Source organism: Jaculus jaculus, chromosome 1 (assembly GCF_020740685.1).
Source record: "Jaculus jaculus isolate mJacJac1 chromosome 1, mJacJac1.mat.Y.cur, whole genome shotgun sequence".
NCBI lineage: Eukaryota > Metazoa > Chordata > Mammalia > Rodentia > Dipodidae > Jaculus > Jaculus jaculus.
The window spans coordinates 204,652,865-204,680,245 of NC_059102.1; the positions used below are offsets into that span (position 1 = coordinate 204,652,865).

At 37.3% G+C, this 27,381-nt stretch overlaps 1 protein-coding gene across 1 annotated transcript in view; it reads right to left on the reverse strand.

Moving 5' to 3' along the window:
* Positions 1-27,381, reverse strand: part of Sgcz (sarcoglycan zeta) — a 1,272,783-nt gene that overhangs the window by 43,009 nt on the left and 1,202,393 nt on the right. The window contains exon 5 of the mRNA XM_045137940.1: positions 1,367-1,489. Coding sequence (XP_044993875.1) covers positions 1,367-1,489 — 123 coding nt within the window. The remainder of the gene's footprint in view (positions 1-1,366; positions 1,490-27,381) is intronic.

The following is a 27,381-nucleotide window of genomic DNA, read 5'->3' on the forward strand; positions in this document are numbered from 1 at the left end:
TCCTTCCTTCCTTCCTTCCTTCCTTCCTTCCTTCCTTCCTTCCTTCCTTCCTTCCTTTCCTCCTTTCTTTCTCTCTCTCTCTCTCTTTCTGCTTGAAATTTAATAAGGTATTAAAATAAAATTATTTTACTATTAGAATCTGAGACAAATACAAAATACAGAATGGAGTAAGCTGATTAAACAAACCCATGGCTATGAACATATGTTTAAGACAAAGAAATAGAAAAACAGCCAGTGAGAGTTATTTATTTATCTAAACAGGTATTTGTATGTATATCACACTACTCTTTCTTTCTCTCTCTCTCTCTTCCATGTAAAGAGAGAGGGGAGCAGAGAGGGAAAGAGAGAGAAGAAAAGAGGCAGCAAGTTTTCCTTCAAGTATTGAAAGGCAGAGGCAGAATTCTACTGTGTGAGTGTGTACGTGTGTTGGGGGCGGGGGGGGCGGTCAGAGCCTGCTAACCCTTTCTACACAGCTCACAGCACTCAACTTGATCTAACTTAATATGACTGGTTCCCAAACTTGGGAAATATGAAATTGAGAAATTTTTAAAATGTAGGTACTAATTGATAATTTAAAAAATCAAATATTGTATAAAAGTATGTGAGATGGTTGTAAATTAAACAATACAGAAGAGATTGTTAAATGGTTAAATTAGGTACCAAAATCTTCCCAATCTTATTTTCACTGAAAACTATTCAATTTTTCTTTTGTTTAAATAAATGTTACCTGGTGATGGACTTTGAGAATTGTGATTATCAGATTTCAGTCCCTTCTAAACTATATCTATGTAGAATTATTTCTTCATTTGTGCTGTTGGGGATAATTGTAGACCCAACAAAAATAAGAATTACTTTACTTATTTTATAGATAGATAGATAGATAGATAGATAGATAGATAGATAGATAGATAGATAGATAGATAGATATAGATATAGATATAGATATAGATATAGATATAGATATAGATATAGATAGATAGATATTCTTTTTTATAATTTGAAAGGTAGATATTCCATTTTATTTTTCATTCACACATCTTTCCATTGAAATAAAACTGCTTGCTCTGAGTTGTTTAGGTTTTTTCACCTTTACTCATATTTTCTTTCACCATGCATACCCACTTTTCTGTGTTCACATAAAAGACGCAGATTTGTATTTTTATGCACTAATAAGGCTGGTGATATTCATTTACCAACCACAATTGGTAGCTTCTATTCATAGATTATTTGACAACCAAATATTGGGACATCATGATATTTTCTGAGACTCAGTTTTAGTCATGTAAGTCACATATGATATTTCTTCTGTGCATTTGCATATTTGACTGGTAAGTAAAAAACATTCTACCACCTCCATTTATGGTACCTGTAACTTTCAGCTTTTCAGCCCCAATGGTAATCTCGTCTTCATCTGCAGAGAAAAGCACCCTGTCATCGTCACTCGATCTCACTTCAAATCTTTTACACTGTGCCTCCACAGAATCAGCTCCTATGGTCAGAGGAAAGGTTGGAAAATAAAACATATGCAGAAAAGTATTAGCATGTCATATTTAACACAAAGAAAAAATATAGTAGCTTTTTTTCTTAGATTTGTGTTTTACACCTGAATTAATATTTGTAGATTGCTATTATTTTGTAGAGCCTAACTTGGATGGATATTTCTGGGCTGGCATAATGGCATATATATGACTTGTAATTGCTTAAGACTTTTCTAATATGGTCTGTAATTTTAACTAGAGAGAAGAAATGTTTGCTTTGATATTTATTGAGGCCAAAGATTTTATTGTACTTCACACCTAGTAGACAGTTGCTTAATGAATGCTTAGGGACTGATTGACTCTCATGTTTTCTGCGTAATATAGATAGCGGTAGTCATATTGTTACCTCAAAGGATGTTTATGAAGCATTATTCACTTGTGAATATTTATTTGATATTTCATAGATTTTGGTGTTGATAATTTCTACTCTTTAGTGTAAATCAATGAGTTTTAAAGCATTTGAAAACTTTTTATTTATATTTATATAATTGGGAGAGAGAGAGAGAGATAAAGAAGGACACAAAAAGAGAGAATAACAAATCATGACCATGAGCTGCTACAAACGAACTCCAGACTCATGTGCCATCATGTGCATCTGGCTTACATGGATTCTAGGGAATCAAACCTGGGTCCTTTGGCTTTATAGGAAAGGATCTTAGCCACTAAGCCAGCTCTCCATCCATGAAGCATTTGTATAATCTATATTGTACTGTTTTCCTCTTCAAGTGCTCCCTATTTTCTTATTCAGGGAGATAACTGTAATGTCCAAATGAAAATAGGATTTTATTTCCAGTTGGCTGTCAAATTTTCTTCCTCATCCATCCACATATGTGTCCAATATTTGGAAAATATAATCAAATTGAGAATTAGGAAGGATATAGCAGGAACACTTAACATAGCCTTAGAGGGTAATATTAATTCAGGAAAAATAAACACAAAGCAATGAAAAGGGATAATGAATTGATATTTTTCCATAATATTATTTTTTTAAAAAAAACTTTTGATATATGAATCTATTTCTTCTTCTCCTGCTCTAACTTGGAGCATCTGTACTTTGTCTAAAACAGAAGTCTGCTCAGATACAGCCTTGCCTGATCAAGTCCACAGGCATTCCAATTGTGTACACAAAGTTTTTTTTTTTTTCACTTATGTTTAATACTACCACAAATTATTAGGTTTATGTCCTCAAGTATTAGCCTTTGTATTTCAAAATATCCTCAAACTTCGAATTGTGTCTGGTTTCAAATGTTGACAAATAAGTGAACATTCTTTTTCAGATGTTTTCTTATTCTTTGGTATCTATCCCCAGCTACATTTTACTTCCAATTCTAGCTGATATACTGTAGGTAATTATACTTCACTACTGTCATGGATGAAGAGGAGCAGAAACCAGGGGGAAAATTAATTCAAATCTCTAATAAGATGTAAGATAATTTGGCTGAAGACAAGATGGATAGTTCTCTTCTATTCTGATTTTACATATATAGGAATAATAATTAATGCTGATGCTATGTTAAATAAAACAAAATAGTCCTTCCAGTTCAGGCTATACATTTGGAAATAACATGGATAAAACAGCTTTTAAGCTTGCTATCAGTAGTATTCTTTTTTTGAACATGCAGCCTTCAGATCTGGAGTCTGACGTGCTACTGTTGGACCATAGGCCTTTTGTTCTCTTTTTTATACAAACCTTTCCTTCTAGAACTTCATACCAATATTGAGAAAAAAACTGAAACCATATTATTCTTGGTCATAGTCATTAAATTTTATTTTATGAATATTTTTTAAAAGGTTATATTTATTTGAGTGTTTTGTTTTACTGTTAGTCTAAGGTTCATACATTTTGCCTTTAGTCTTTTAACTACAATAACCCAACTGAGTGATGTTCAAAAAACTTGAGGCAACTATATTGATAAATTTTTCACATTCTGGGTTTTGAAGACTTTATGTTTAAACCTATCTTTAAGGGAATAAGGTATTCTTTAAACCTCAACTGCCTGAAAGATAGGATAGATATTTTGTAGTTAACACCTTTACATTTACACTAAATTGCCTCTTTCAAAGACACTCAGTTTCTGAACTTAATTGACTCCCAAAGTATATTACTAGATTTCTACTATATCTTTATACATAAACATTCATATTCAGACATTATATGTACACTCACAGATTAGAAAGATGTTTCATGGAGAAAGCTTAACAACTTTAAGTAAAAGATACTGTATTAACATAAAATGTTTTGCTGAGTGTCACATATTGTACTGTAAATATGATATTTATAAGTAAACTATTAAGTTATAAATAGAGTAGCATTTTAATATGGCAAAGTAAGTTGAAATTTTAATTCATTAAATTTAAACAAGCACAGGCAAATAATCAAATTACAACATATTTGTGCACCCAGAGAAAATGAGATGCATCTAAGTCATAAATTAATGTAAAATCATCCAAATGAAAAATAGATATGAAATTAATACTGCAAACTACACTTTATTCATGATATTAGCATAATCATCAATGGGAAATTGCCAGCAATCAGCAATGACTTCATAGTAAATAAGTATTTTAAATAAGAACACACTTGTATAATTTTGCATTTATATACATTGCTTTTTTATTATTATTTTTATTTATTTGAGAGTGACAGAGAGAGAGAGAGAATGGGCCCGCCAGAGATTCCAGCCACTGCAAAAGGACTCCAGATGCGAGCGCCCCCTTGTGCATCTGGCTAACGTGGGTTCTGGGGAACCAAACCTCGAACCAGGGTTCTTAGGCTTCACAGGCAAATGCTTAACCACTAAGCCATTTCTCCAGCTCTACATTGCTTTTCTTTTAGCAAATGAAACACAATAAAATTTATTACTGGAAAAATTGTTTCTGAGATTATGTTTGGTTAACCTTAAAATGTTGGACTTTATATAACTGAATTAATATGCTCTAACCTCTTTTGGATTGCCTAATTGTCTAATAGTTTCAAATAATACATGTTCTGTGGGCCAGGCCAATACAAGATTCAGTTGTTCAGAGGCACAATAATACCAAGCATTAACTACTGTGTTCTCAAGTTCTATATTCAATTGGTAAAATACTTAAGCTGGAAGTTTTTCTTCACCAAAAAACATTCAGAAATTCATGTTATAGTATGGCTATTAGTAAATAAACTCTAAAAGGAAACAATATGAAATGATTATGAACATAAAAGTAAATGTGCATATAAACATATATAAATGCACTAGATTTCATTTTGTTTTATACCAGAAGTTCCATTTAAAACTCACACATATAAAGCAATTTAGGTACATTCAGGTGTCAGAGAGAAGAAGACAGAGCATGAAGAAAGCAACTTCCTGCTACAATGGGATAGAGATGGATATATATATTCTTACATGTGAAGATAAGACAAAATTTCTGTACCTGAGATTATAGTTGATTGGAATTACTAAATAATTTTACAGTGCTAATAAACCAAACTCTATATTGATTTTATATATATATATGTTTATTAATGGTATGTCCTCATTATAAGTATGGTTATGCATCCATAAATTCTCATAAGTACAGCTTTAAAAAGAAATTGGACATTGTTTGGCCTAAAAATACAAAATGACATGAATTATGATGACTGAAAAAAATTGTTGAACAGTATTTTAAACTAGCAGTTCAAACTGTCAGAAAATGGTTCCAAGGACATAAACTGTTAGAAAACTAGATAAAGAAACATAAAAAAGAAAATTTTAGACTAATTTGCCCAGTGAAAATAGATGCTTATCTAGTTTTACTGTCCAAATAATACTAGCTTCATAAAGTGTTTGGAATCATGCCTCCCCTTTCTATTCTATGGAATAATTTGAGAAACATTAATTTCAGTTCTTTCAAGCTTAGGTAGAATTTTATAGTGAATTAATTTGGACAGTTTCTCTATTTAATTAGTGAGAAGACCTATTGCTAAATACACTGCACACTTTGGCTATAGAATACAAAAAAAAAAAAATGAAGTTGGAATTGAGCTAGAAACCTCATACTTGTTGGGTTTCATGGTAACAGAAGGTGTGTTCAATCTTCTGGGGAAGAACATTTACCAGAGATCTTATCCAGCCATGAACCCTGTGGGCTCCAAAACTGATTGGGTAAGTAAGATGTGTCCATTCCTGCAATAGTGCATGATTGATGTGGGTGTAACCAACTACTTTCTGATTTAATTGGAGGCCTTGCTTTACAGTAGGGAATTCCTGTAAACCTGATCCAAAGCTGATGGCTGAGAGGTCATAGCACACAGGATGCTTGTTACTCTGGTTATGCTAAATGCAGAATGCCTTCTAAATATTTATGTTTATGCCTATGGATTAGTACTACTCTCAGCTTCCATCAAATAAGTTTCTTTCTGCAATTGGCAGAAGTTAATGTAGACATGCACTGCTGGTGAGAGTGCTGTGAATGTGATTACCCTGGATGGGTGAAGGGCTCAAAAGGCCCTATTCCTCCTAGAGCAGCCATTATCAGTTAATGGTTCCTGGAGGAGTCAAAGTTATGTTCTTCAGTGGTGCAGCCACTAGTAGGTTATCTGTAGGCCAGTAAATAACCCATATCCCTGATTTTCATGTAAGCAACCCTAATACAATTCAGTGGATCACAAAAGAAAGTCATACAAATTAGAAGGGGATTAGTTGTCAAGAAGGGTTTTCCTGAGAATGTGGGGAAATAAGAGAGGGAAACATGAAATTATCAAAAATAAAAATATTTTAAAATATAAAAGGTTTAAAAAGTGATAAATGACATAGCTCTGAATTGGAAAGATAACTTTTTCAGTTAAGTGCTCATCTTGAATGCATTATGCTTTGAATTGTTCCTCAAAACCTTGGGAGAAATTATTGGTTTTGTGACTTCTGTTTATAACCTCAGGACTGAGGAGCTAGGAATGGTGGGATGCTAATCATGCATGCAGGTCAGGGAAACAGACAAACTGGTAAAATACAGTCACTCTAGCTTACTGCATATATCAAAGGAGTGCACCCTGTGCAGAAATTAAGTACTTTCCACTGTGGGGTTGGAAAGGGAAACAGCAGTGGAAGCCACTGCTTTGGCTCTGGCAGCAACAGTAGCAGCTCTGGCACCAGCAGCAGCAGCTCCAGCAGCAGCAGCAGCAGTGGTGGCTCGAGCAGTGGTGGATCCAGCAGCAGCAGCTTCAGCAGCACCAGCTGTGGTTCCAGCAGTGGGGGTGCTGCTCTGCAGGGCCACAGTTGCCAAGGCTCAATTTGCCCCACAGGAAAAGCCAGTGACCAGCTCCAGAAAACAGAACAGCAGTCCAGCAACCCAGCCAGCCTACTTGACTGAGACCAAAATCATCCAAAAAGGTAAATGGGATTGCACCAGGGAAGGGTCTCACTTGGTCACAAGCTGACTTGGAACCCTCAACAGACCAGAAATCTTAACCTCTTTGTTGATAGAGGATCTGGTTGTTATAATACTTACTCTTGCATAAATACTCGGTGCTGTTTTTGATTGAATCTGTACAGTGTTTAGTTAAATTTTAGAATCTAACTGTATTTTGTTCCACTCAGCCTACTTGAATACTCCCCTAGCAGGCAAACTCAACCCCTAGGAACACTTTTCTAGACACTCTGAGAGTGTTAAGAGCCACACCTAACATCTTAATCTCCTATCCTGAAGACATATAACATCAGATCAATTGATACAGCTAAGCATACCCTGCTAACTAGAAAATCCAAGCATTAACTTAATCCAAGATGCAAAAATATATACATTATAACACAAGAAACACCAAAAATCAAGACAATATAAATCCACCAAAAAGTATTAATGCATCAGAAATGACCATCAGTGAGAACGAGTTAGAGGAAATGCCTGAGAAAGATTTCAAAAGAATGATTGTAAATATGTTCAAAGAAGTTAAAGAAGAAATCAAAGGAATCAAAGAGGAAATCAAAGGAATCAAAGAGGAAATCAAAGAAATCAAAGAAGACACAGGACACTAATTTAACGAAATAAAGTTTTTCCATTTTATCCTATTGTGGACTTATTTCGCAAATACCTCCCTGAGATATGAACTACATTAGTTCAATGATTTACATTGATTTAGTTATTCTCTGCATCACTTTATAAATAATTCCTAACTTATGCAAGATATTTAAGGACTTCTTAAATAGAAAACATCAATTCATTGTGCACAGTAATTATAATAAAATATGTTTGTGTATACACACAAATATTTTCTTTATTCATTCACTAGCTAATGGAAAATTAGGTTGAGTATATGTCTTGTCATTGCATTACTAACACAGGAGGGTAGGAATAGCAATCGGAGCCATAAATTAATAGGGTCTATAACATTATGCTAGTGTTTTTCCTTTGAAAATTAAGTTTGAACATATGTCATTCCTCAAAAATCTCTAAATTTAATGGCTATCGACATTTATTGTTCTTTAATAAATTTAAATGTATTATCATCTCATCCTAACACAGTCCCCCTATACTAAAGTATTGGTGATCATTTTACCAATGAAGGAAATTAGGAAAGCTAACCATTGTAAAGATCCCTGACCATCCTTTTGTCACACTTTATATAAACATAACAGTTTGGACACAAATTATCAGTTATTTATGACAATCAGTGGGTTAAAATTTAATTACACATATAAAAGTATATTTGTTAAAAGAATAGAGTAGAAAAAAATTAAACCTATAGGTGGATAGTTCTTTATAATAAAAAATGAGTTGTAATATAATGATGCTGTATTTAGAGAATTATTATGTTCATAGTAATTATTTTCATTTCAGAGAGATAAACACCAACAAAAAACTGCCCTGCTTATTGACAATAGTTGTCTGCCTGACAATTACCATATATATTCTCATTCAACCTAATTATTTTCATACTAATATATAATTTTACACTAGAAAACATTTATGTAAGGAACTCTCTGATACTGCCTTTATACATATATATGCCATGTATATGTTAATATATATATATATATATATATATATATATATATACATATATATATATGAGCACATATGTGTATATATGTGTGTGTTCACATACAAACATGCGTTAGAAGAATATTATATTCAGATATAAAAATTCTTATCTCAGATTATTTTCACAAAAATTAATATGAATAATCTCATATGATTGAGCTTTTGTTTAAAATTCTATAAAAAATTTATTCTATATAATTAATAATTACACATGATTCTGAATTTTTGTTAGAAGTTTTCATCTTCACTCATAAATAACAAATCTATGTTTTGAGAAGTTGTTTCCCAGTGATAATGTTATTCTAGCACAAATTAAATAATAAGCTATCATCAAGATATAAAGACAAAGAACAATAGATAACCTTCATTGAATGCATATTCAAATTGTGAATATAATGTTCACTTCAGAATTAAATTATTATGGAGATCAACAAGAAGAAATGTGTGTGTACATCTGTGTGTGAGTGTGAGTGAATGTGTGTATGTAACTGAGCAATTGAGCCTTAGAAATTCTGTCTCCACTTCCCTTAGAACTAGGGTTACTGGAATGTATAGTCATTCTAGGCTTTTTAAGTGGTTACTTGATATAGAACTCGGGTCTTTATGTTTGCACAGAAAGCTCTTACATGCTGAGCCTTCTCCCCAGCTCCTTAGCCAGAAAAATATAATGGAATGTGAAAAAAAAAGTCTATGCTCTGTTCCTTGATACTATGTCTGTATATTGAAAGAAATGATTTCATTTAAAGTTATAAAAATTTATATATGTATATATATATATATATATATATATATATATATATATATATATATTAATATAGCTGTAATATAGCTGTCCTAAACCTATATGTTATGTTTACATTGTCAGAACAAAATACATGTTCTAAAATTCATTGCATGACATTCTATGCTATGCTCTTTCCTTTTACATTATTATTCTAAAGTATTTTTCTTTTTCAGAATGTAATAGATTACATCATGAAAAAGTAAAAACAAACAAATAAATATATAAATTACACCAGAGAAATCTTACTTTCACCACTGCCCTGTGAAACTTTTCTACAAATTTTGTAAATTGAATTATTTTTTCTAGCAAGTTGTATTAGTTTTACTTTTAGCCAATGCAAGCAGAAATCATTATAGCCTTTTTTTTTTTTTTTTTCGAGGTAGGGTCTCTTACTGGTCCAGGCTGACCTGGAATTAACTACTAGTCTCAGGGTGGCCTCAAACTCATGGAGAGCCACCTGAGTGCTGGGATTAAAGGTATGTGCCACCAAGCCCGGCCATTATAGCCTTTTTTAAATCAAAAGACACCAAGTTTAATACTCTTTGTTTACTGATTTCATATAACAAATTACTCTACTTTTGTATGCCATGATAGTTGTAGAATGGAAAGTGATAATAAAAACTAAAAACAGGGGCTGGAGAGATGGCTTAGCAGTTAAGCGCTTGCCTGTGAAGCCTAAGGACCCGGTTTGAGGCTTGATTCCCCAGGACTCACATTAGCCAGATGCATAAGGGGGCACATGCATCTGGAGTTCATTTGTAGTGGCTGGAGGCCCTGGTGTGCCCATTCTCTCTCTCTCTTTCTCTAACTCTCTCTCTGTCTGTCACTCTCAAATAAATAAATAAAAATAAAAATAATTTTTTTTTTAAAAAAAGAAAAAACTAAAAACAGGTATAGCTTTTATCTAGTACAATGTATACTTGTTTTGTAATGCTCAAAGTGATTCCTAAAACTTGTAACTACATAAAGTTTAGTAAGAAAAGTCCTATCTGTAACAACCTGCTTTATTATCTTTTTGATGAATACATTGATATTATGCTGATTAATTTTTCACATGTCAATGAAACTGGAGGACTACAAGAATATAGCCAGAATTCCAGAATGTTGACTTTGATGGGTCAATAGTTCTTTTAAAACTAAACATTGAGACAAACAAGCATATTTCACATGCAAACAAATGACATTTTTGAAGACTACACAAAATACATAATAAAGGATACTTGTCAATATTTATTTACAACTTTTATTTTTGTATAACTATTCCATGTTAATTTAAAAAGTAAATATCACCTTACAATTACATGAGAAGTTGAGCACTAAAATAACTATGCTGAACTTCTGAATTGATTAAACCACATTTGTTTGGATTATTGCATTTATGGTTGATAAGATGGGAATTAAAAGTAACCAAAACAGGATCACACATATTAATTAAGAGATATAAAACTTAATTAATTTTGATGCTTCAAAAAGTCTATGTATTTGAAATGGTAAGTAAATTATTAAAAGAATAAAATAAAAACTTACAAATTTGGCTATGCTCCATTGGAATGCTGACTTACACTTTGGGCTATGAGATTAAAGATGTGGACATGGTTAGAAATGACAAAATATTAATTGAATTCATAAAAAAAATACTATTGTTTCTGGCTCAAATGAAATATTTTGGGTAGGATTTACTTCCTATTTTGAAGAAATTAAAAAAAAAAAACACACACACATAACAAAATTCACACAAGGTATTTGAAACCATAACATCTTGAATAGTGAAAACAAAAACAAAAGTATCAACTTCTGGGTAAGATGGCAGCTTAGGAGCCATGCCAAACCAACCTACAGAGAGATTTAAGCAAAACCCCAACAAAATAAACTCTTCTGAAAAGAGAAGGAATATAGGATATTCTTAGACACAGTGGAAAAGCCAGAGAGATCAAGATCCATCAGAAAGTAGGAAAACGGCCAGAGTCCCACTAAGGCTATGGAGTGTGTCTGCCCAGCGCAGTCCCCCAGGAACAACAGGGGTCAGCAGCAGCAGAGACCAAGCAACAGATTTTTCAACTCCATTGGCCTTTTTGCAAAGTTAAGAAATCTGAAGGAAAGACAGCTGAGATCAACTAAAGAGCTACTGAAAGTGTGAGCAACTCCAGAAGTCTGAACTCTCCCATCCCCCATCATCAAGACCATGAACCTCCAGCATTCATCCCCCAGTGGCAGGGCAGCCAGCAGAGCTGATCAGAGGTACAGCTGCACAGCACAACATGGAGGGATCACAGTGGACACTCATCATTGGTGAGACTGGAAGCCACTTCAAAAGGTAATGAGGCTGACTAACAAAAAATAAATAAATAAACAAAAACAAAACAAAACAAAGAAACAGGTACACAGTCCTGCAAGAGCTAATCTCTCTTTCCTTGTCAGAGCATATTATGGGTTTTATATTCTTATATTTTCAAATAACCTGTATATGGGGGTTCAATTCTATTGCCTTTGGTGCTTTCATATATATAGGGCCTTTGTTTTTTTGTTTCTGTCATTATTGGGGCAGGGTTTGATCCAAATCCAGGTTGGCCTGGAACCCAATTTAGAACAGAAATCCCTACCTCCTAGCTGACAAGATTAAGGGTGTAGAATAACACACACCTTTAGAGATTTTGGCTTTATATGACTGTTTTAATCCCCACAATTGCATACTTTGTGCTAGCTTTTATGGATTGTGTATGTTACTCAGTTGAAGTTTAGATTTTGCCAGTAAATTATTCCACCCAGTCCACTAGAATACTTGTTTAGTAGTCAAACTCAACATCTAGAATTAGTTCTGTGTCTAGACTGTGGTACAAGAGCTACACTTGGCCCATGAACTCATATCCTGAGGGTATATAGAGGTGTATTGCCATGTCTGGGAACACTGCAAATAAGTAGAAAACCCAAGCATCAAGTCAATTGAGGATGCCAAAGTTGCTACAATATAATACAAGAAACTCAAAGAATCAAGACAATACAGTCCCACCAAAAGCTATTAATCCATAAGAAATGATCACCAATGAGACTGTTCTAGATGAAATGCCTGACAAAGATTTCAAGAAAATTATGGTATCTATGCTCAAAATATCAGAGAAGAAATGAAGGGAATCAAAGAAGAAAACAAAGGAATTCAAGAAGAAAACAAATTTCTGAAAAAGAACACAGGAAGCCAGCTTAATGAAATAAAGAGGTCATTACAAGACATGAATAAGGAAATAGAAAAACTGAAGAAAAAATGGGCTGAAATCCTGGCTCTGAAGGATACAGTCAATGAAACAAAAACTCCGTGGAAAGTCTCACCAGTAGAATGGATGAAGGAAAGAACAGAATATCTAAACTAGAAGACCAGGTGGCAGATCTAATATAGTCCAACAAAGAGAAAGACAAGCTAATAGAAAGGTATGAATGGTAATTTCAAGATATCTGGGAAACTATGAAAAGATCAAGCATAAGAATTCAGGGTGTAACAGAAGGAGAAGAATTTTAATCCAGAGGCTTAGTAGGTGTTTTCAACAAAATCATAGAAGAAAATTTTCCTCAGATTGGGAAAGAAATGCCAATGCAGAAACTATATGATGTATATGTTTAAAATTATAATTTAACATATTTAAAAATTAAATACTCAAGCAAAATATCACCAATATAAAGGTGCATTAGTGGCATGTCTGCTCTCTGGGAAACCAAATGCTCTATAATTGGAGTAAAGGCCCACTCTATGGGAAGGAATACATGCCTGGTACTGAAAACCTAATCAAAAGCCTCTGTCAGGGAAGTCATGAGTCTTAGGGGTATATAGCCTGCTCTTGTCTGGATAAATGCACATGTTACACTCACCAAATTGCCCTGAAAGCACTACACTTAATGTTCACACTCATATACTAATGCTACTCTCACTTCTGGTTAGAGAAGCTTCTCTTTACAGATGGTGATGACCACTGAGATGACCCAAAAGGCAACATAGTGCTGAGAAGAAGGGACAGAGGAGTGTCCAGCACTGACACATCTCACACACTCCAGGGTTCAGGGTGCATTGTGGAAAAGGTGGTGGAAAGAATGTAAGAGCCAAAGGAGGGATACCACTTCTTACATACAACTGTCTGGACAGAATTTGGCGTTGATAACCAAGACCTTGCAGTGCCTACTAATACCCACACAAGACCCTCATAATAGGAGAAAAAGATGATGACATCAAATTAAAAGAGAGACTAACAGAGAGAGGGAGGGGATATGACAGAGAGCAGTTATGAAGGAGAAAGTGGGGGGAGGGAAATACCATGATTTGTTGTCTGTAAGTATAAAAGTTGTCAATAAAATACACACACACACACACACACACACATGTATATGTGTGTGTGTGTGTGTGTATATATATATATATATATATATATGTATATATATATATATATATATATATATATATATATAAAACAAGATTAAGGCTGTTGAACAACACATACACTTAGGGTTTTGGCTTTATATAACTGTTTGTTTTATTATATTTGTACATATATATATATATATGAAGTAGAAACAAACTACTAAGCCATATCATCACTGAAGATTGCGGCCTTAAGAAATGAGGAGGAGCCTGAAGAGATGGTTTAGCAGTTAAGCCAATGGACCCATGTTCAATTCCCCAGGACCATGTAAGGCAGATTCACAAACTGGCGCTTTCATTTGCTGTTTGTTTGCAGTGGCTAAAGGCCCTAGCACACCCATTCTTTCTATATGCCCCCTCTCCCCACCTCCAGCAAGTCTCTATTTTAGAAGACTGTCTTTTTATTTATTTTTTTTTTTTAATTTTTTTATTTGAGAGCAACAGACACAGAGAGAAAGACAGATAGAGAGAGAGAGAGAATGGGCACGCCAGGGCTTCTGGCCACTGCAAACGAACTCCAGACGCGTGCGCCCCCTTGTGCATCTGGCTAACGTGGGACCTGGGGAACCGAGCCTCGAACCAGGGTCCTTAGGCTTCACAGGCAAGCGCTTAACCGCTAAGCCATCTCTCCAGCCCTATTTTTATTTTTTTTAATTTTTATTTTTTTTCACCTTTTCAAGATAGGGTCTTACTCTAGCCCAGGAGGACCTGGAATTCACTATGTAGTCTCAGGGTTGCATTGGAAACCCCACCAGCTGGGGATAAACTGTGAGGCCTAATCACAATCACATGAGGCTGTGAAAGACACTACACATTCAGACTACCACAGTGCAGTGCTCAAGATAAACTTTTCCATATAGCCAATTTTGAATTCCTTTCTCTAGTGAGTTAGAGGTCTGGTGTTACCTGAGTGAGGGTTTTTGAAAAGAACTTCTGGCAGTGCCATGGGTGACAGCATGGGCTGTGTCACTGTATCATGTACAGGCTTTTCTGACAATTACAAATGCAATGAAGATTGATGTTGGCCATAGGCAGGGCCCTGGGTTAAAACAAACCTAAGCTATATGACATGAAGTCTCCAGGCTATGGAGGGGTAACAGTAGACAGAACCACTGGTCATATCTTGGGACCAAACTGGCAGGGGAGCTCCTCACCCCATTCTCAGGGTAGCAGTGAGCCGGGATCCTCCCCCTATTCTATGCTAACCTATGTTAGGCATAGGTTAGCAATCTTGAAACCCACCAACCCCCTTAGGACCCTCTTCCCACCCTCAGATGCTTATCAATACATTTCCCTGACAATAAACTGAGAGCTGTTCACCAAAATTGACTCTCAGGAGTGATTCTCTTGTCATGCATGCACAACCTTGGTCTTAATGGTTGCCTGGGACACCTTTGAGGGAACCACAGCCAGGCCCTAGAGAACACAGCAACCCACAGAGTGACAATTAAAAAAACCCAATATACCAAGAACCAACAGTGTAAAATTTACCAAGCTTCACATCAAACATTGAAAAATTACTAGGCATGAAACAACCAGAAACTTATGAATCATAATGAAGAGAATTATCCATTAAAACTAACTCAGATTTGACAAGATTGACAAATATTATAAAATATACAGCAATAATTATTAAGATACTGGAAACAACTGCATTCTACATGATGAAAATAAAGACAAGAATAGAAAAGAATAAAATTGAACGTTGTAGATGAAAAATTACAGTAAGATGGAACCCAGTCTTCACAGTTTGAAAAATAATACAGAAGTGCTTTGTGTAGTAAGATAACTTTATTATAATTCAACAAGTCTATTTTTAGATAACTTACTAACTGCTCATTGAAAAAACAAGTGGTAAAGACATTCAATTGGTAATTTCCTGAAATAGTAAGAACAAAACATTGACTCTTGTCGTAATATAGTTGAGACTCAAAGTTATTATACTAAGGGAAAGATACTCAGGACAGAGATAACATAGCATTTCTTCAAATATTAAATACCCAGAAAATGCAAACATTCTGTCCAGAGATGAATGCTGTCAGGCAATAATGTACGAAAAGGGAAAGCATATAAATGAACAATTATGCAAAGTTAATAGAAGGGTGACCTAGTATGATGCTTAAGTTTTGTGTCAATTTGATCTGTCTAGGAATCTATAGATATTCTTCATAAGTGGATCACTGAGATTTCTTCCAGGAAAGATTGACTAAAGGGTGAAGTTCTTCCCCTAGAGTGGGTGGCCACTTTTGGCGAGGGGGGTGGTGGAGGATATCTAAGGAAGCTCTTAGAAGGCAAGTATCCTCTCCTCTCGCCTGGCTAAAGGCTCATCTTGCTACTTTCCAGTGTGGACTGAAGACCAGCATGGACTTAAAACCAGTGTGGACTGAAGAACAGTGGCTCTCGAGGAAGCCTCCAGGCCTTCAGTGCCAGATTGGGACTGCTGAGGCATCCAAAGCCTCCAGGTTCCTTGACTCTCAGGCCTACAAAATGCATTTGTTGGACTGCTGTAGGGTAATGGAATAATTTTCCTTTTAATACAATTCATTCTATTAGTTCTGTCCCTCTAGAGAACCTTGACTAATACAGATTGTGGTACCAGGAGTGGTTCTAGAGAAAGAGAATTGTAAGGATGGATTTCTCCAGTGGGCCTGGTGCTCTCTGGAGTTGGCTATCCAACTTCAGGGCCACTACAGGTTCTACTAGTAATGAGGAGAGTGCTTTTACTGGTATTAAGGGAAGCATTAATAATCTATGGTGTGAACTATTTAAAGAACTTCGTTGAATAGATACATGTGGTGATCCTTAGTCATATCTTGTGAAGAGCAAGGAATTTAGTGACTCTGTATATAAAACTTTTTAATATCTGTAGAAAAGTAAGATGCATGATGCTGCTGATTGGTTGCTTCTAGCATCTCTGGATAAACTAATAAGGAAAAAGCAGAAGTTCATACAGGAAATTTCCAAGCTTAAGACCCACACACATGATCTGAGGGTTCCTAAGGGTGACCTGGAGGAGCAAGAAGAAAGCCCAAATTGCAGAGAACTAAGCCCAAGTACTCATTGTAAGTTTGGCTAACTTGCAACATAAGCTCAAATCCTAGCATCACAGGCTACCAGAAGTTGAAGTGAGGGCACTTATTGGAAAAAGAGAGGGATCCTATGACTTGGGATGAGGATGTGTGGGAAAACCCAGGAGAATCTGGGGACATTGAACTCTCAGGTTCTGGAAAAAGTTGTTTTGGATGAGAAAGTGACCTCCCCTCCCTTAGCAGCAGTTTAATCCCTACCGCACCCCCTGAAGTACTACCCTCGCCACCCTTCCTTGAGGGAATTAATCCTTCTTAGTCTGAGGAACAATTACTGATACTCCTCAGTGTCCTCCCATGTTTGCCTCTATGTCTATAATCAGGTAAGGCTAGGCAGGCTCCTAAAGGTAAGATAGAAAGCATGACACAAGAGGAGGTGAGGTACATTCCTAACAAACTTCAGGAATTTTGTAGCTTGTATAGGTAGAAGCATATGTGTGGGAATGGATTTTAAGATCCTGGGATGATGGAGGAAGGAATATAAGATCAGATCAGGTTAAACTTACTGAAATGGCCTGTTGGGCCCTGAAAGGCCTAGGCGTGAGGCCTAGTGGAACTTCCTGAGCCTAGCTAAAGTTTGGCGACCTGTCTCTGGCCAGCTATGACTCAGCAGGATGCCTAAGGGCTTCTGGCCTGCTACTTCCTCGTGGTAATTGCAATTACCATTTCAATAGTTAAAGTTTACTATTGGCCCTTACCTCTTCTCCCACCCTAAAATCCCTGCCTTCATCCTCAACATGATATAGGCAACTGCTCAGAGTAATAAAGCGAGTTGTTCCTGCATTTCAAAGACTCCCGACTCAGTGTGGTTTTTCTCCGGTGGCCAGGAGAGGTTTCTGAGTCGTCCCATGCTCATCATCCCCTCAATCCCTAGGGAGGAACCAGCAGGCCTGGTCCTTCCCTCGGCACTACCTGTGCGGGAAGGAGCCCCGCATCTGGTGCCCAACGTGGGGCTCTGGGACCCAGACAGACTAGTGCACCCCGTGAGAGGCAGTCATTGAGGAGGTAATCGGTGTTTGCGGGTGAGCGTACCCTCATGAGCTATGAGGCAGTCTTCATATTTAGTGCACTGAACTTTGCTTCTATAACCTGTACTTACTTGTCGACATCTCTTCATTCCCTTTCTCTTCCCCTTCACCTTCGGTTTGCCGGCGGCTTTTGTATTTCTAAAGGCTTGTGCTTCTCTCTCTCTCTGCTTGGGCCTGTGAAGGCAGGCCAGCCTTTTCTGCCATTATGGGACTTCCCCTGGATCTATAAGCTTCAGTAAATATTCCTTCCTCCATAACTGTACCTGGTCTGGAAGTTTATCTCAGCAAACCTAAAGCTGTCTAATGAACTGAGATGAACCTGACCATATGGATGTTAATCTTTTGGAACCTTTATTTTAAAGAAATAAACATAAACTTTATGCTTACAACTAAATGTGTCTTCTGGAGTGATAAGCCAAATTTTATGGACTATTCAGATGAAAGTTTAAAAATTCTAAGTACAGACAGCATTAAACTTTGAGGCTTAGCTTATAAACTTTCTAAGAGGAAAGAAAGACTACAGGGAACTTCGTTGGAACTGGGCTACTGGCATAAGGGCTGGCTACGGCCTGCTGCCCAGGCCCAAAAAGAGTTTAATCAGGGTTAAATTTATAATAGACTGATATGCTTAGCTAGAGATATTGGATTTAAAAAAATAAAGATTTTTTTTTTGTTTTGTTTTTGTTTTTCGAGGTAGGATTTCTCTCTAGCCCAGACTGACCTGGAATTCCCTAAGAAGCCTCAGGGTGGCCTAAAACTCATAGTAATCCTCCTACCTCCACCTCCCGAGTGCTGGGATTAAAGGCATACACCACCACGCCCAGCTAAGATTTAAGATTTTAATCTAAAACACCTCAAGCAAGTTACAGGCACTGAGACAAATTTTAGGTTATGATGGTTCAATTTACATTGTTTTATTCTCTCTTTGCTATGCCTTATATCAGATAAAAATGTTTACTCTGTGCCTTTATATGTTAAGTGTTTAACTTGTTTAATTTTACAAATCTCAATATCTTAAATTGGTCAAGACTGTGGAGACCTTTAAAATTAAACTGAGTACAATTTATAATATATAATAATTATAAATCTATTGGGAGCCAGGGGCGAAATTTGGTAATTTAAATAGATGGCCCCCCTCTTGGCAGCCTGTGCCTGACCCTCCCCTACTGGGAAATGGCAGACAATCCACCTCCTGGGAGACTGCCACGTGGCTCCCTTGGACTGACCCAGGTGGAGACAAGGGAAAATCCGCCCTCTCGTGGTGACTGGGCTCACTGCTAACTTACTAGGGCAAGACATCCTTGGAGATGCCGAGGCTTTCATCACTACTGATCATAAGGCCTATTATAATAATTTGTTAAATAAAAAAAAATATATCAACAATGGTTTAAGGAAGGGAGGGAATGTCATCCTAATTACTCCAATGAATACCCCCAATTCTAAGGGCCACTGCCCAGCCCCCCCCCATTTAAAATCCAGTGGAGACTGGGGGACCCTATATGGGTTGAGCAGTGGCCTCTCCCTTCTTCTAAGTTACACCAACTCCACATACTTATTGATCAACAGTTGGAGGCTACACATATCCGTCCCTCCACTAGTCCCTGGAACTCTCCTGTCTTTGTCATAAAAAAGCCTAATGGGTCCTGGAGATTTTTACATGATTTAAGAAAGATCAATGAACGCATGATCCCCTTAGGAGCCCCCCAGAGGGGACTCCCATGGATCCCAGCTATTCCCAATATATACCATATTACTATCATTGACATTAAAGATTGCTTCTTCTCTATCCCTCTCCATCCAGGAGACATGGAAAAATTTGCATTCTCTGTACCCACTATTAACTTTTGTGGCCCAGATAGGAGATTTGAATGGACTGTCTTACCTCAGGGCATACTAATAGCCCACCCATTTGTCAATATTACCTGTCATCCATTTTCTCTTCTCTTTTCAATCTCCCCAATACCCTGTTTTATATCTACATGGATGATATTATTCTTGGGTGCCTAGATTCCTCCACACTCCAGGACCTTACCCATCAATGTCTAACTATCCTTCATACTCATGGCTTTAAAGTAGCTCCTGAAAAAGTTCAAACTGTGCCTCCCTTTAAGATCTTGGGCTCGACCCTTACTCTAGATACAGTTTCACCTGTTAAACCACAACTTTATATTCAGGATTCTTACACCTTGCCTCAACTCCAGAAACTCTTGGGAGAAATTAACTGGATGAGGCCTTGGATACCCATAACTACTAAAGAGCTGTCCCCTTTGTTTGACCTCCTAAAGGATCTTAACTTCTCCTCTCAGGTAATTTTGTCCCCTTGTCATCAACAATTTTTTTTATAAGGTACAACAGGCTATAAATACTGCGACCTTAAAGAGGTTCAATCCTAATTTGCCCATCTCCCTCTACATTTTCTCTGGGGAAACTTATGTACTACACTGTTGGCCCAGAAGATGAGCCCATCCAATGGATCCACCTCTCAATCGGTGGGATCCCCAGAGTTTATTCTAAAACCAACCAGGTTGCTGATTGCATTATCAAGGGCAGAGACACCTCTGTCCGGTTGTTTGGCACAGAACCTCACCTTATTGTCACTCCCTTTAAGATAACTGATTTCACCTGGCTTCAGAGAAATAATAACAGAGTTGCTATGGCTCTCGAGGGGTTTCTAGGTAAAATTGATTGCCATTATGGCCCCCACAAATGGATGAGTTCTTTCTCCAGGTTAGAATGGAAGCCCCCCAGGCTTTTTCTGTCTCAACCTAACCCTGACTTTCTTACTGTGTTTACCGATGGAGGGCGCCTGGGGGCTTCCCTAGTCATTTACCCTCCTTTAAAACAGAAAAAAGAGCCTATCCCCATAAAGTCACTCTCCCATGAGGTTGAGGGGTCAGCACAATTCAAAGAACTATTTGCTGTCGTTCTAGCTTTAGACACTATTCAAGAGCCATTTAACTTATTTTCTGACAGCCTTTATGTTGTTAATTTATTACCCAACCTGGTTGAGGCCCATATTAGATTGGACTCCAACCCTATATCTCCTTTGATGATTCAAGCTCATTCCCTACTCAAACAAAAAATCAATCCCATTTTTCTTCAACATCTCAGGGGTCATCAAAACTTACCGGGATTTCTCTCTCAAGGAAACAATTTGACTGATAAAATGGCTTCTATGTCTCAATGTAATACTATTACAGAAGCTACACGCTTCCACTTATTGACCCATGTCAACTGGAGAGGTCTCAAACACAGGTTTCCACAGGTACCACTCAAGAACCTTAAAAAAATTGTCTGGAATTGTAAGTCTTGTCAGCCTTTCCTCCAAGTACCCCCCCTTCAAAATACAGGAAGCAATCCTCGAGGGCTCCGCCCTAATCATCTTTGGCAAATTGATGTCACACACTATTCTCCATTTGGAAAGCTTAAATAGATCTTTCTTTCAGTCGATACCTTCTCCCGTGCCTGCTGGGCATCAGCACATGCCGGGGAAAAATCTAAACATGCCATTAGTCATATGCTTCAATGTTTTGCCACTCTTGGGCTACCTGATCAAATAAAAACAGATAATGGCCCCTGCTTCATAAGCAAGGCCTTTATAGATTTTCTCCAGACCTGGAAAATTTCACATTCCACAGGCATCCCATACAACCCCCAGGGCCAAGCTATAGTTGAAAGATATAATCAAACTCTCAAGTCTCAATTACAAAAACAAAAGGGGGAATCCTTACCCCCACATGACCAACTAAAAAAGGCATTATTTACCCTAAACATTTTAAACTTTTCTAAAGAAAATAAACAATTATCCCCTTTTCAAAAACATTGGTCCTCATCTGTTACCTACAGTTCTATCTGGGTAAGATGGAGGGACCCATTGACTAGGGCCTGGAGAGGGCCTGATCCGCTCCTCACAGCAGGGAGAGGGTTTGGATGTGTCTTCCCTCAAGATGAAAAAAGACCCATTTGGGTACCAGCGAGGGACCTAAAATATTTGTCTGAACAAGGGGACACTGACAATCACTTCTCTAGGGAGTGTCCCACCCCTGAGGACTGTTCCTAAAATGGTCCCTGCTAAATTAAATAACTCCCTCCCTTGTGGAGGATTGCTGGCTTTGCCTCCAATCTGGGCCTCTCTGGCTGCTTGCAGTACAGTTGTCCATACAACCTTAAAAAGCTGCTCAGCCACCTTCCCCATCCCCGTCCAGCTTTTCCCAATGTTTCCTTTGGGCATTTGGGCCCTTCCTTCTCCTAATAATTCCAGTATAGATGTGAGATGCATTCATATTTCCTTCTGTACTTTTAACAAAACTGAGCCCAGTGCTCAACGCTGCCCGCCTTCTGGAATAGCTTATGTTTGCAGAGGCAAAATGGCCTGTAACTTTCTGCCCAGCAATTGGATGGGCCCTTGTGCCCCAGCCACCTTAGTCCCAGATGTAGATATCATTCCTGGAAGCTAGATTCCTTGGCTAAGGTAGTCCTACAAAACAGGAGAGGACTAGACCTACTAACAGCCGAAAAGAGAGGCATATGTTTGTTTTTACAGGAAAAATGCTGCTTTTATGCCAGTAAATCAGGAACCGTCCAGGACAAGATTAAGAGGCTCCAGGAAGACATGGAGAGGAGGCGACGGGACCCCCAAGACAACCTGCTACAGACGGGCTTACATGACTTCTTAACCTACATCCTCCCTCTACCTGAACCCCTCCCCATCCTTCTTCTTCTTCTCCTTCTTCTCCTTCTCCTCACTGTCGGGCCTTGTGTAATTAACAAAATTACACAACTTATTCACCAGCGGCTGGAGACAATAAAACTTCATCAGGCTGAAATACATTATCATGGGCTGACAACTCAGAAATTAAGTTCCTCAGATGACCCACTGCCACCTCCCCTGCCCTCCATGTGACCAATGATGGGTAAGATCCCCAGAGGAGGACAACCTAAGACAGGCTGTGGAGTGGCTCAGTGAGCTAAACACCTGGTACTCAATGACGGGTAAGATCCCCAGAGGGGCACAACCTAAGACAGGGGCCACAGTGACTAATGCTCTTACAAAAACAAAAGGGGGAGATGTTGGGCCCTGAAAGGCCTAGGCGTGAGGCCTAGTGGAACTTCCTGAGCCTAGCTAAAGTTTGGCGACCTGTCTCTGGCCAGCTGTGACTCAGCAGGATGCCTAAGGGCTTCTGGCCTGCTACTTCCTCTTGGTAATTGTAATTACCATTTCAATAGTTAAAGTTTACTATTGGCCCTTACCTCTTCTCCCACCCTAAAATCCCCGCCTTCATCCCCAACATGATATAGGCAACTGCTCAGAGTAATAAAGCGAGTTGTTCCTGCATTGCAAAGACTCCCAACTCAGTGTGGTTTTTCTCCGGTGGCCAGGAGAGGTTTCTGAGTCGTCCGATGCTCATCATCCCCTCAACCCCTAGGGAGGAACCAGCAGGCCTGGTCCTTCCCTCGGCACTACCTGTGCGGGAAGGAGCCCCGCAATGGCCCATTGAGCAGAGATTTTAGATTTTACACTACAATTGTTGCTGTTGGAATAAGTGCCAAGAGTTTATTTGTATAAGGTTCAGGAGTGACCAAGGACCATGGAGAGACCACTCTGAGGCAAAGATGGAAGTTTTTATTTGGGGAAAAACATGAGCTGCCAGTAGTGACTCTGAAGAGCAGAGCAGTCAGCTTGGGGTTACAGATAGTGGGATTTACAGGCTTTTCAATTGGGAGAAGTTGAGAAAGGTAAGGGATTTCTCTGTTGGGGCAGTGAATCTCTGTTCTTTACATTAGCCATAGGGTGAGACCAGAAGTAACCCAGTGAGAGAGAAGGAGGCAATAAATCTAGACTTGGAGACTTGTTAGGCAGGGGAGCGATAATGGCTGGACAATTTCTTGAGGAATGTGGATGATTCATTTCTCCCTCCTGCCATAACTCCATTTTGTCCTGACCTAACATTCCAGCCTTTTGTTAATGATAAGAGATGAAGATTCATGCTGACCATAAGGACAATGAGTTGTTATGGGAGAGGGAGTTGATTGGTCTCTCTTCAGGGCAGGTGACATGGTGGCTAGAGGTGGCAGAGTGGTGGGATTAATAGCGCCATTGTAGCATGTTGTTATGACTTGTTCCTGAGTGAAGCAGAGACTCCTCTCATAATCAGGGTAGTTATTGGCAGACACCTGTTATAGAGAAGGTGAAGGAGATGGGCTCTGTGCACCCCATGAGAAGACAGAAGGGAGAATAAAGGAGCTTGTTACTCTTGTCAAAACATCAAGTGAAAATTGAGGATGAGCATTCAGAAGTGAGAGATAGAGAGGTTGGGGCAAGAGAGAGAAGGCAGAGGAGCATTTTGGGATAAGGTGAGGAGTAGAAACACAAGAGGGTTTAAGTTTGAGAGTTTCATTGGGATTTCAGTGTATTTATCTCTGGATAAGATATGGTAAGGGCTAAGGAAGGAGGGGTCCAAGGAATAGCTTTGATTCTGGATAAGGCAAGTTGGAGGAGCTGGGGTTAGGGTAGATGAAGTTAGTCAGGGACAGGCAGAGGCAGAAGTCATGAGTTAATGTTAGAGTTTAGTATTGTAAGTCACTACCAGACAGGGGAGCTTATTAGTCTGACTCATTGTTTATAGTGTAGTTATATTTTTCTCACTGGGTGATTAAGACCATATAGGCTGTCAGAATTAACTGTATACTTTGCAGGTCAATAATGGCTCTGTAGCAGAGACTTTTAGGGACCTGTGAGGAGTTCTATGGCTCTCAGCCTTGCCATCTTCTAGGATAAGTCAAAGTCGTGCTGACCAGGTGGCCCTCCCTCTTTTGGGAAGCCTGGAGGACTGATTTTCCTCCAATGTGACTCCCCTGTTGCAGAGATGCTGACTTGGAATTCATTTCTGGGTTTCCACATCTTCTCTGATCAAGAAGATAGGTAACTTACCAGAGGCTATGAGTTCAAGTGTCCCATCATCTCCTGTGGCCTTTTGACCTGGGAGCAGGAACCAAAATATTGGTTATATTTTAACTCCGTTTCCAATTGATTTTGGCTTTTACATATGGTTGTTATTCATTCAGAGAGATTGTACATATTTGACTATAAAACAGATTAGTTAAAAAGGGTGCAGAACATATCTGGTTAGTAAAGTAGAACTGGTTAGAGAGTGACATAGTAGCTTAAAATCATTCTGATTAATATTTAAGTTTAGTTATCAGGCAACAGTGTAAGCTATATCTGGGACATAGAAAGCATACACATTTTATCTTTTAAGTATCAGTTATAAGAATAGGCAGAATATTTTAGTATCACTAAAGACAATATTTTTATCAATAACTTTAAGGCAATTGATTTAATTTAGAAATTGTATGTTAGGAAAAGACAAGACAGTGTAAAAACTTAGCATCTGTATTTGAAAACAGCTTTGGTTAGTCTGTATATTAATGCAAGTACCAATTGCCCCCCAAACTGGAAGTAAAACAGCAATTTAAGATTATTTTTCTAAGGCAGGAAACATGTATCAATATCTCTATAAGCAATGAACTTAAGATATCAGAAATGAGACAATTAAATTTAACTTTGACCATGTCTGATTATGCATAGTGCAAGAATAAAATAAATTTTGGTCATTGTTGAGTTAAGCAAGTCTGATTTTAACATGCATTAGAGACAATTTTTAACATGCATTAGACATGTAACAGACACAAAGCAATTTCTTAAATAAGTACCTTTTACCATTGAACAATTTTAAGGCTTAATTAAAGGAAATATTTATAACTCTTACATGAAGCTTAGACAAACTACATTGACATTTTTTGTATTTAATGGATTTTCTTTAAATATGGGGAGTTTTTTTAGAGTTTTTAAGAACAAAAGTCATAATAAGTCACTTTTTATAAGACTTAGCTTATAACATCAGTGATATCTAGCAAAATTAGCTAGAATAAGACAAGAACCATCTTAAAATTACAGAGCTTTAGCCAGGCATAGTGATGCATGTTTATTGATAGCTAAATATCATGGACTTTGTATAAACCAAATTACAATATTCTGATATCTGGAAAATTCTGATATTAGCAAAAAGTAGAGTTTACATACTTAAAGCACATGAGGCTACAGAGAGTAAACTATGAACAAAAGATTTGTTGACAGAATTTAAAATATACAAGAAATCAATATTATGTAGTAACATTTTTTGTTTTAATATGAAGACATTAAATATTTTATAATTTTTAAGCTTATCAGAATTGGGATACCTTTATATACATACATTTTTGGAGATTTAGCAATCTTAAAAGCTAAATAAGTTGTCAATTCAATCAGTCAATTTTTGAAATGATTTTAGTTATATTTTACATACCCAAAGAATAGAGGAACTGGATTAAACTGCCATGATCTAATGAAAAAGGAGGCAAGTCTCATGCAAAAGAGAGGGAATGAGCATGCCAGGGCAACTTGCTATTGCAAACAATTTTCCAAACAATTTCAAAATGTATGTTCCATTATGTGCATATGGCTTTGCAAATAAGCACCTTTAATTATTGAGTGAAGAAGTATTTTTAATCTCTTCCAAATCAATTTTACAGAATTATATTGATTCCAAACATACACAAAAGTTTATGACACAATCTATAATTATTCAAACCTTAACCAACTTTATAATTCTGTTGTGGTACTTTGGTAAACTTGTTCAATAATGAGGTAAGTTAAAGTTAAAGTATTAAGACTAATTGTTGGAGGAATTGAGGAATTACATCTTATTATTTTTTTTGTTTGTTTTCTTTGTTCATTTTTTATTTATTTATTTGAGAGCGACAGACATAAAGGGAAAGACAGATAGAGGGAGAGAGAGAATGGGCGCGCCAGGGCTTCCAGCCACTGCAAATGAACTCCAGACGCGTGCGCCCCCTTGTGCATCTGGCTAACGTGGGACCTGGGGAACTGAGCCTTGAACTGGGGTCCTTAGGCTTCACAGGCAAGCGCTTAACCGCTAAGCCATCTTCCAGCCCAGGAATTACATCTTAAATCACAACATAGCTTTGTTTAGAATTTTCTTCTTTACTATTCACCATGACATAAATAGTTTTCAAATATGTGGCAGATAAATACTGTCTAATGTTTTAAATGTGGTCTATTTACCTTAAAAACAATAGAAAAAAAAGAGCAAATAGTTCCTATGTGAGATATTTTGTTTTGAGGCAGTGTTTTAGATATAATAACCTTAGTAGAGAATATTAATGAGTCAATTTTAAAAGGTTGACAAATAGAAGGTCCTAGTTAACTTGGTTGGGTACTCTAAATTCAGTCTTCATAACCACTATTCTGAGCAGATTAACATCAATGAATTAAAGTTAAGTTTACAACCCATTAACTTCCTGCTACCAGCCAGGGTCATACTTTGTTAGTCTGATGTAAACCCTAGGCTAAGACATTTTATATCTCAAGAAATCTGTAATCTGATTACGTACTTTGTCTTTAACCTGCTTAAGCTTACTCATATCTTCATCTACATACTTTCTTCATACCTTCATCTACATACTTTTACCTTACAATTCATGTAAC